General features: G+C 38.8%; 1 protein-coding gene across 3 annotated transcripts in view; it reads left to right on the top strand.

Moving 5' to 3' along the window:
* Lin52 (lin-52 DREAM MuvB core complex component) overlaps window positions 1-11,108 on the top strand; it is a 78,874-nt gene that overhangs the window by 6,494 nt on the left and 61,272 nt on the right. For all 3 annotated transcript variants that reach the window (XM_052185459.1, XM_052185461.1, XM_052185460.1), the window contains exons 4-5: window positions 1,140-1,206; window positions 3,578-3,661. In XM_052185459.1, coding sequence (XP_052041419.1) covers window positions 1,140-1,206; window positions 3,578-3,661 — 151 coding nt within the window. The remainder of the gene's footprint in view (window positions 1-1,139; window positions 1,207-3,577; window positions 3,662-11,108) is intronic.

Below are 11,108 nucleotides of genomic sequence, written 5' to 3'. Positions count from 1 at the left end.
AAGTATATGTGCTTATAGGAGCTATTCTCCTCAAGCCACCACCATAACTGAGGCTGACCTTGAACTTCCCGTCCTTTTTGCCTCAGTCTTTACTCAGATTGTTTATCCTACTATGTCTATTAACATTATTTTTAGAGTTATCTATCTGTTGTGGGTCAGGCAGGCCTGGAACTTGGAGTTGTGCCTGCCTCTGCCTCCTGTGTACTGGGGTTAAAGACCCGCACCACAGCCATCCGGCTTGTTTTTGTTTTAATCGTGTCTCTTTCCATTGCACAGTTTGGTCTCTTGAGTTCACGAGCGTCCTTCTTACATGCAAGTAGATTTGAAAGCTACTGATCTTACAAATGCGCTTTCATAATTTTAAGTTTACTTAAATGAGAAGATATTTAATAGAAATGAGAAGATATTTAAAATGCTGAAATTTTCTAAAAATTTCTACAATACAATTGTGTACTTTGGGCTGGCGAGGTGGCTCAACAGGTGAACACATTTATTGTCAATTTTGATGGCCTGAGTTCAGTCCACTGAGCCCATCTCTGTAACTGAGCAGCAGCATTTTGTGCAGTGACTTTTTTTTTATTGTTGTTGTTTTTTGGTTTTTTGGATTTGGTTTTTTCGACACAGGGTTTCTCTATATAGCCCTGGCTGTCCTGGAACTCACTTTGTAGACCAGGTTGGCCTTGAGCTCAGAAATCTGCCTGCCTCTGCCTCCCAGAGTGCTTGGATTACAGGCATGTGCCACCACTACCCGGTGTGCAGTGACTTTTTAAAGTAAGATCTTGACCTAGAAACCTCGTTTTAAAAATTTGTTTGTTTGTTTGTTTGTTTTGTGTATGTGGGTATTTTGCTTGCAAGTATGTCTGCATATCATATTTGTGCCTAGTGCCCAAGAAGTTCAGAGGAAGGCATCAGATCCCAAGTGTCTGACGCCACAGGTGGTTGTGGGTGCTGAGAGTCAAATCTGAGTCCTCTGGAAGAACAGTCAGTGCTCTCCCCAGTGAGTCATCTCTCTACCCATAAAACCTGGATTCTTGAGATTGCAGTTTGCCAGGATTTTTAAACAATCTGAAAGCTGTGTGACAAACTACATTCTTATAAGAAGGATGTACCTGAATGAATATATTCTTATTTTCTGACAGCCCATCACAAGCTCTCCACCGAAATGGATGGCTGAGATAGAGCGTGATGACATCGATATGTTAAAAGGTCTGTGATGCTGGCGTTTGCTCTCTTTTCTGGCTTGGGTTGGCTTGGGTTGGGTTTTGGAGACAAGGTTTCTCTGTGTAGCCCTGGCTGTTGTAGATCAGGCAGGCCTGGAACTTGGAGTTGTGCCTGCCTCTGTCTCCTGTGTACTGAGGTTAAAGGCCCGCACCACAGCCATCCGACTTATTTTTGTTTTAGTAGTGTCTCTTTCCATTGCACAGTTTGGTCTCTGAGTTCACGAGCGTCCTTCTGTCTCAGCTTCTGAGTACCTGGGACTGTGGCAGCCACCAAACCTGGCTTGTCCTCTTACATTTACTCTTCCATTTATGACCTTCCACAAATCCCTGGGCAGTTTTTCTGTCACTGCTTCCACAGTGTTCTTGGCTTTGCTCTGCCTCCTTTTTTGTCTTTTTCTGACTGGAATGTTTTCTCCACTTTTTGCATGTGTGGAAACGTAGCCAGTTTAAGAATCCACCATGGGCTCTTTCACTTTTATTATTTTTTAAAATTAATTTTGTATAATGCTTACATTAGACAAAAAACCCCTTATGTAAATTTCTCCCTTAATTATGAAGGCCCTGTTAGCTATGATTAAAAGCCAAGGTTTGGAGACAAAATGGCTAGTATTTAACGTTTGTAAAATTTAAATTCTGATCTTTTGAAGTCTGGTCTTCACTGTATTAGAAGTGCCTTATATAGCTGTTAATACTATTAAATGACAACCCTTTAGTACAGCGGTCTGACCCTTTCAGGGTCAAGTGACTCTTTCACAGGGGTCACATATCAGATATATGCATAACAGTTCATAATAGTAGCAAAACTACAGTTATGAAATAGCAATGAAAATAATATGGTTGGGGGTCACCGTAGCGTGAGGAACTGTATAAGGGTTAGGAACCGCTACCTTAGTGTTTTTATTTATTTTATTTCTTTCTGTCCTTTTAGTTTCTTCTATCAAGAAGTCTATGAGCAATGACTACTGTTTTTTTAATAAACGTTTTAGTTCAATCAGAATGAAAATTTAACACATTAATTTTATGACTTTGCTCTTTTTAAAGCAATTATTCTTAAAGTGTTGAGAGTCATGATGGTGGTAAAGACTGAAATTTAGGTGAAAATCGGGGATTCTTGAGCTATTTAAACAGCTGAAGCAGTTGAGAAAGTCCCATGTGCTGGATGTGGGTGAGACTGCAGGATGATAACAGAAGCCCAGAGCTCCTTCCTACGATTTCAGAAGTGTGGTTACTGTCACACCTAGCGGGACCTTCATAATTAGGGGGGAAATTTAATAAGGGTATTACTGTTGTTCACCCTCTGCATGTTTAAATGTTGATTCTTTCCAACCTGTGGAAAAATTTTGTCTCAAAGGCATGTCAAGTTTATTGTCCTGATCATTCAAAAGTGTTTATGTGACAAAGAATGAGCATCTGTTAAGAAAGCTTTGACTATTTAGTGGGAGTTCATGTAGCATTCATTATGCTTCGTGTGAACTGACCTCTAGTTTAAACAAAGAATTAGGTGCTATTGAAGTGAAAATCTGGGGACTAACTTTTATTTTAAAGCAAGTAAGATCTGGGAGGAAAGAGTAATTAATTGAAAACAAAACAAGGAAAATTGGATTTGAAGGGGAGATTTGGATTTATGTTTAGTTTTTGTTTTCTGCCATTGGGAGCACGGAGAACAGTATTTTGTTGCTGTTATTTGCAGTTATGTATAATTGAAAACATGGAATTTAGAAATGGAGACATCTATTTTACATGACCAAGATATGTCTGCAAGGTTTTCTCAGTGACATGTCACACTGTAAAGCTTCATATTTTATTAGTATGTTCATTCTGTGTGATAGGCAGAAGTGAATGTTATAAATGGATACAGTGAGAGGACTCAGCTGAAAAAGGACTTGCTCCCAGCTCTGACAACCACAGCTTGCTCTCTAGAACCCACGTGATGGGAGAAAATCAACTCCTTCAGCCTGTTCTCCGACACACATGCAGTAGTGCGCACATACACACGAAATATATTTGAAAATATTAAAAAAAAAACACTTAAAAACCGTTAAGTATAATGCCAAGGTGTTTTGCAGTGGTAGAAATCCTTACTCTTTGTTGAACCATATGTAAAGTTGGAAGAGAAGAAATAAGGTTCTGTCTTGCACTTCTTCAGTAAAGGACTTCAGCTTGACACCCTCCTTGCCCTCTCACTGTGCTTCGTGGTCAGGTCCCGAGCTTCCTGCATGCTAGGCCAGTGTTCTGACGTTCAGTGTATGTCCTCCCAGCCCAGCCTGAAGTGTTCATTACAAGAACTGTCAACCCAAGCTAACTGTTACTTGGAGGAGTAGAGAGAAGTGATACTGAAATACAGTCTTTTATTTCAGAACTGGGGAGTCTCACCACGGCTAACCTGATGGAGAAGGTACGAGGCCTCCAGAACCTGGCCTACCAGCTGGGGCTGGATGAGTGTGAGTACACAGTTAACTTGATACGGGTTGTATGTGTATGTTCCATATGACTTCTAGGTATAACTCATGAAAATATCATTTCCCCTTACTAAGACAAAGACAAGCCTTCTGAAGGTAAGAACTCAGTGTGACTTGGTACCTTTGTGTCAGAATGTGATAGAATATTGATTGAACTTCATCTTCTGGTTATAAGTGATATCACAAGACTAAAACAAGCTCAATCCAAACATTGTCAGTTCACATTTGTGTGTTTAAAGTCCAGGGGTACAGATAGCCTTGAGTGTCTAGATTTGGGGCTCTCAGTGACGTCACAGGGTGTGTTCTTATTCTTGCCTTTGTGTATCTGGGCTCCACTTTCTTCATGCCATTTAGTCCTAGAGCCTGCTGCTGCTGCTGCTGCTGCTGCTGCTGCTAGCTTTTTCTCAGCCCTAGGGAAAGTGAGCAAAAAGAGATCCAGTTGTGATTTTGAATCTCAGGATTCCCAAAGGAAGGAAGAGTATCTTTTCCAGATGTTCCAAAAGAAAGTGGCCAGGAGGGATGTTAGCTGCTGTGTTCCAGCTCACATGATTGTGCTTGTGCCAGACCGTTGGCAATAGCAAGAGTGAGCCTGAGCCCTGGGTGCAGATAGAGTTTAGAAGGACTGGTCTGACACAGACTGCCTGGAATGAGAGGGAGGGGATATATGGAAGACCAAGAACACGGCTGTGCCTATGGATAAGACTTTGTTTCCCAAGATTGCTCAGTGGGTAAAGATGCTTGCTGCCAAGCCTGATGATGCAAGTTCAACAGTGCATGTGTACACACACACACACACACACACACACACACACACTAAATCAATTAAATGTGTAAAACTATTTTTTTCAAAAATTTTCTCATTTGTGTCCATATGCCCTTTGTTTTAAAATTATTCCTTTGATCACTGACATCATGGCTCACATCATTAACCCCAATATTCAGAAAGTAGAGACTGGAGAATCTTCGAATTTGAGGGTAATCAGAGCTATATTGTGAGGCTTTGACTCAAAAACTAAAACAACAAAATTTATTTCTTTGGGCTAGTAGTATCCCTCAGTACTAGAGTACTTGCCTAGCATATAGTAGGCTCTGCGTTTGATCCATGCTTCTATATTTAAAAAAAAAGTTTAACTGAGTATGGTGATGCATGCCTAGAAATATAACCATAGCACTCAGTGGCATAGTACTCAGATGGTAGAGTTATGAGTTTAGATTTTAGAGAAAATTCTCACTTTGTAACTGAAAGAAGAGATTGTTATTGACGGTACAGTGGCTGGAACCTTGTCCTCAAGCAGCACTTCCTGAGGCACCTAATCTGATGTTTAAAAACTCCAGTTTTGTAACTGTTTAAGAGAATTGGATAACTTGTAACCTATTTTAGAGTATACAGGCCTATGGTGACGTTGATGGCATTGGTTTGTTACTATCAAGTGCAACAGTTAACCTCATCATTGCCATTCTTAAGCTTTCCTTTCCATTGTTGGCCTTCCCAGTTAGCTTTTCCCACCCCAGTGCTGAGGATCAGACCTAGGGCCTAATGCAAGCGCTCCACCACCACAGTGGCACAACTCCAGCCATGATTGAGTTGGGTTTCCTTAACCAAAAACATTTTCAGTCCCTTCAGGAATCAAGGCTCGTGCAATAATATACTACTTTAAGTTAGAACTCTTAAGTGATCCTCATCTCCCTCTCTGCTGTGCTCTGGTGCTTTTTTTCTTGCATTAAAGATTATGCCTTGGCAGAATTAATTAATACTAAGTGTGTTATTGCTAGCTAGGGTTTATAAAGAGAAGGTTGATCTGTGGTTGTTAAGTTCATGACTGAGTGGCTTGCATGGCATAGGACTCCTTCCTTTTGTGTCTAGCATTAGATTATAAATGCTGCAATCATCTTAATAATCAATGCCTTAGTTTTGCCATTTTTAATGGAGTAAACTTTATGCTTGTCATATCAAGAAGATGCTGTTACCATCTCTAGTTAGTTGTAGCTGAAGTCACTGCATTCTGTCTAATCATTATCTGCTGAGAAAAATATTTTCCCATTCTTTATGACAGAAAAAAACTTAGACTAAAGTAGAGAACAGAATAGTAAGCTCATATCAATGATCCAGTTTTTGTAATCAAGAGTATGTCCAATTTGGCTTCACTTATAACAAGTAGCCTCCCAATATCATAGTCATTCTAATGCAAGTCCGATGCCTGTATTACTGCTAGTGCCAAATAGCTTCATTTATGTTTCCAAAAGGTAAGGCTTTAAAACATTGTAACTACATTTCCACTGTTATTTCTTTAAGGGAGTCTTACAGGCCAGGCATAGTGGTGCACACTTGTACTCCAACACTTAGAAGTCTGAGGCAGAAAGATTATGAATTTGAAGCCAGTCCTCTGGGCCATATAGTGAGTTCCAGACCAGCCTGGGCTATCTAGGCAACCCTTCTATATAGAAGGAATAGGGAGGAGGTGTCTTACCATGTTGCTTAGGATGCTCTCAAACTCGTGCTCTCAACATCCCAAGTAGTTGTGCTAGAGACCTATACCATCATGCCTGGCTTATGCCTGAAAAGTTCTAACAAGCTACTTAGTATCTTGAACTACCCAGTCATGATGACTGAACCATGTAATTCCCTGGTTGAATTACAAATGACTATACATACAGTTGGTTTCCTTTAGTCATGAGCTACATGAGGGTTATAAGCTATATTTAATTGATACTCTCTCAGTTTTTTATCTAGTTTGACTTTTTTTTCTTGCTATTTACAAAATTTAGTGACTTTTTCTGGAATTTGTCTCAATCTGTACTTTGTTGCTTATATCCTTGAAGACGTACTTATGAATGTATATTTTTATTTCATTGGAGGTTAGATTTGGAAGCTTGCATTGATACAGGTTACAGTTTTTATTTTAATTTTGGCAGGAATATTTTATAGGTGTTGTGTCTATCTAAGGATATTGTCTGCTCATCTCTTTTCACTTAACACTAGGATCGATAGTTGATCAAGGTATCGCCAGCCTGTCTGTTTTCCATTAACCCTTATCCACAGTAGCAGCCTTTGGTTACTGTCTAGTTCCAGGATTTCAATAAAGGTTGCAAGCCTGTGATAATCTTATTCTGTCATCCCTTCTTATTATCTTGAATTTTCTTATAAAGAAGTGATCAGTTATTTGATGGTCTCAAAAGTTGTTCCCATTAGAACAAAAAGATGAATGGCTTGTTTTTTGCTTACTAGTTTTCAGAATAATGAGTTTGTTCACTAAGCATTAATGAAGTCTATTTTATTGGATTCCCACCGTATAAAAATCCACAATTAAAGCATTATTACTATTAACTGTTCTTAGTATAACTTTAAATTTTATAAATTTTATTATTTAAAAAAATGTTGCAAATACTGGTGCAAGCATTTAATCCCAGAATTTGGGAGGTAGAGGCAGGTGGATTGCTGTGAGTTCAAGGCCTGCCTGATCTATGTAGAGAATTCCAGGACAGCCAGTGCTACATAGAAAAACCCTGTCTCATAAAACAAAGCAAAAACTTCACAAGTAAATAAAAATATTATACACCAAAATTAACCAAAGTCTGTACAATTCGATAAATTTCTGTACATTGAGAATAGGCATTTTGAATGGAAGCTGTGGCGCTTCACATTAAATTGTGCACTTTCAATATCGATATTTTATGTAATGTCTTTAATGGTGGATAAGTGTTTTTAATTTTCCAATTAATTAACTTCATTGTGCATACATTTGTACAGCAGTCAAAGAACACCTTGGGAGAGCTGATTCTTTTTCCATCAATGTGGGTTCCAGGGAATTAACCTGACGTCATTAGGTTTGACAGTGTGTTTGTTCCCTTACCCACTGAACCATCCTTACTGCCAAGTATTTGTATTTCTAAGAACTGAAGACACTGGAATTGGGGTTAGTTGCAGTCAACTAAGTCATCTTAATAATTGAACTTTTTTTTTTTTTTGAGACAGGGTTTGTGTGCGTAGCCTTGCCTATCCTGGAACTCAATTTGTAGACCAGGCTGGCTTCAAACTCACAGATACCAGCCCACCTCTGCCTCTCAAGCTCTGGGATCAAAGGTGTGAGCCACTATGCGTGACTTTAATCACTGGATTTTAAACTGAATAACAAAGACTTCTTGCCAGTACAGATAGGATAAACACAGTAGAGACTCTTAAATTATGTTTTAGTTCATAACTGAGCCTCTTTCAACTTCTGTAACTGTACTTTGTAACTCACTGCTATTTTTCTTGACCATAGTGACTTTAGTTGAGGTAAGAAAATGCTTTAAGTTAGAAATGGAGAGGATTACATTGATACTGTTTTGGACTTCTTGGATACAGTGGCTTTGTTTTAATGAGTAGAGTGTATTTGCATAAAAACATCTTTATTTTTTTTTTTTTTCCTTTTTTGGTCCTCTTAGATTCTTCATCTGTTCTAGGGGCTGCCCTTCATTTGACATCTTAATCTGGTTTTTGATGTCTGAGTGTTCTGTCCTACATTAATTGAAAGGATGACAAGGGTGAAAAATAAGCAGTAGGAACTGGGTCCTGGGGACCAGTGATACTGTTTCCATGCAAATATCTGCCCTGATGAAGATGATGAGATGGAAAATGCAAAAATTATTTAGCCTCAAAGCATAATTGTTAGTTCACCGTATTGTTAGGTGATAGTATAGGAATAACAAGAACCTTGTAGTTAGTGCTGGCAGAAAAACTAGATTGTATCTTTTGGAAGGTGAGCCTTCCTGTGATTTGGTGCATGGTTATCTGTCTGATAACTCTTGTGGAGTACAGGTTTTAGAATACCATAACTTCTTTTTATAGATTTGTTTCATTTTTAAGGTACTACTGCCATTCTTGGGACTTGTTATGTTTGTTTTAGCTCTTGGACTAAATGAAAATTTTAAGATAAGAATCATTTTTGAGATTGTCTTTGTAGTCTGTGGGTCAACTGACATAATAGCAAGGTTGCAGTGTGTAAATGTTTGCGGGTAGAATAAACGAATGGCCAGTTGTTGATGGATGCCCTTAGAGGAATGACACACTGTATTTAATGAAGCTATTGCTTAAAACTCAAAGGACAAAAGTTTCTGAAAACTGCTCTAGTATTAAATAATTGGTGTTTTAGTAATGAGAAGTAGTGTTTGAAGATCTTGTGATTTATATATATTTATATATCTATTTATATATACATATATTTATAAATATATATATTTCTTACCTTAGTGAGAATTTCACCACAGTAGTGAACAGAAGTGGTAGGAGTAGATCTCCTTTTTGTCTTTCTGATCTTGGGCAGAAAGCATTTAGTGTGGTGTGAAAGACTGTGTGTGTTCAAAGATAATTTTTAATCATGCATGTTCATTTAGCAGTTTGAGTAAGAGTGTTATTTGGCTAGATTCTTAGTTTTAAAAAGCAACATTTCATGTAACAATAATAATTGAGACTTCATTTTCAACTTGCAAAAGATTTATTTCATTTTTAATTGCATATATGTGTGCCTGCATGCTTCCGAGTGCCCAAAGAGGCCAGAAGCATCTGACCCCCAGAACTGCTGTCCCTGCCATTGTGAGCCACCTGCTGTGGGCACTTGGAATCAAACAATCCTACAAAGGTATCTGGCCTGCCCCATTTAAACTTGTTACTTCACTCAATTACATTGTTGAAGTTTGTTCCAATGTATGGTAAAGTGGTTATACCAAAGGAAAAAACAATGCTTCTAGACTCTTCTGTTAGTACCCTGTGTGCATGTGTTTTTGAAAGTAGCTATTAATTAAGAAATTATTCTCCTCCTACATTTTTTGCTTATGGATGTTGCTTGTATAGCCAGGCTGGCTTTGAACTCAAGGCAATTTTCCTACTTGCACTTCCCAGGTGTTGGGATTTAGAGGCATGGACCACAATGTCTAGCTCTAAGGACACTAGCTCTGTTGAATTCAAATTTTAAATTGTGATTGAAGGAGAGAATAACTGTGACTCTATACTCTAGGATTACTTCTTTGGTGTCAAGGTTTCTTGTCTGACTTTTATAAGACATATTCAGCACTATGTCTGTGTCCTTGGTGAAGAAAAAAAAATCTTGTCTGTAGCCTCTAGATGGCAGCATAGGTCCTACAGTAGTTCTGATTCTGGCCATACTGCTTGAACTGGGTTTTTGATTTGGGTAAAGCAGTTTTTGTGGGTTTTACCAGACTGTTTGCCTAACTTTTTCCCTTTTTCTTTTTCTTTTCATTCATTCTTTTTTTTTCATTGCTCTGTCTCATTTTTTTTAAAGCTCATTTCCCCTTTGAAGCAATGTATATTTTTGATGTTCAGAGTCCTTTAGTTTCTTTATTATCTAAAGGAGTATTTTGAACTGTATTGTGGAGGTGGGATCTTTAACATTCCAAGGGTGTGATTGTGCAGTTCAGCTCAGCCTTAGATAAAGGCTCTGAGAATGGGCCCAGTGCCCTCACGGGGCACCTCCTCACGGGGCGCCTCCTCACGGGGTGCCTCCCTTTCTGTAATCTGTCTTGCAGTCTTGGACTCTGCTGTGTTATCCTGCACTATCAGGCAATACTATGGTACATGAAAACACATTTTATCTAAAATTGATAGAATAAACTTGGGCTAGTAATCCTTAAGAAAAATTCAAGTATTTTAAAATAAGGTTTTCAAACAAGTCATTTTGAATGATCAGATATGAGAAAGAAAAAAAAGAAAATGAGTCCCATTCAGCAGCTGTGGATGTCACACAGACTCTGGGTGGGACATGAGGCCTAGTCTAACACCATTACTTCACTATGCGCATTCAAACCTATGAGGAAGGGGAGACATGGTAGTAATAACTCTTAATAGACCTTAGAGAGAGAAGTTCTCTAAGACTACAAAGAAGTAATCGTTTTGGAGAGAAGAGGGCAGTTGTGTATGCCGCTATGCTCCCGGAAGAGCAGGCAAGCTTCCTTTTATATGTCAATATGAATTGATCAGTAAGGCCTGCCTAGAAAGAATTGAATTGAATTGAATTGAAGATTCTGATTTCAGAGAAGTCAGTTACTCAGTTACTGATGTCTGCCCTAGGCAAGAAAAGGGAACATGGTAGCAATGTTTGAAACATTGAAAATAACAGACTCACTGGGTGGTGATGGCCCATACCTTTATGATTCTCTGAATTTTAGGCCAGCTTGGACTACAGAGAGAATTCCAGGACAGCCAGGACTACACAGAGAAAGAAGCTTTGAGTTTGGGGGGTTTTGGAGGGTGGGGTAAGACTTGAGATGGCTCACGGGATAAGAGCACTTGTTGAATAAGCATCCCCAGCTCCCACATAAAAAACAGACTCAGCCATTTGTGTCTGTAACCCCGATATTAAGGGGTAGGAACAGGAGATACTGGGAATTCTCTGCACCCTCAGTGGCCAGATTCATGTTCAGTACACACTGTGTG

The sequence above is a fragment of the Apodemus sylvaticus genome, chromosome 6 (genome assembly GCF_947179515.1).
Source record: "Apodemus sylvaticus chromosome 6, mApoSyl1.1, whole genome shotgun sequence".
NCBI lineage: Eukaryota > Metazoa > Chordata > Mammalia > Rodentia > Muridae > Apodemus > Apodemus sylvaticus.
This window is presented reverse-complemented; position numbering and strand designations above follow the sequence as displayed.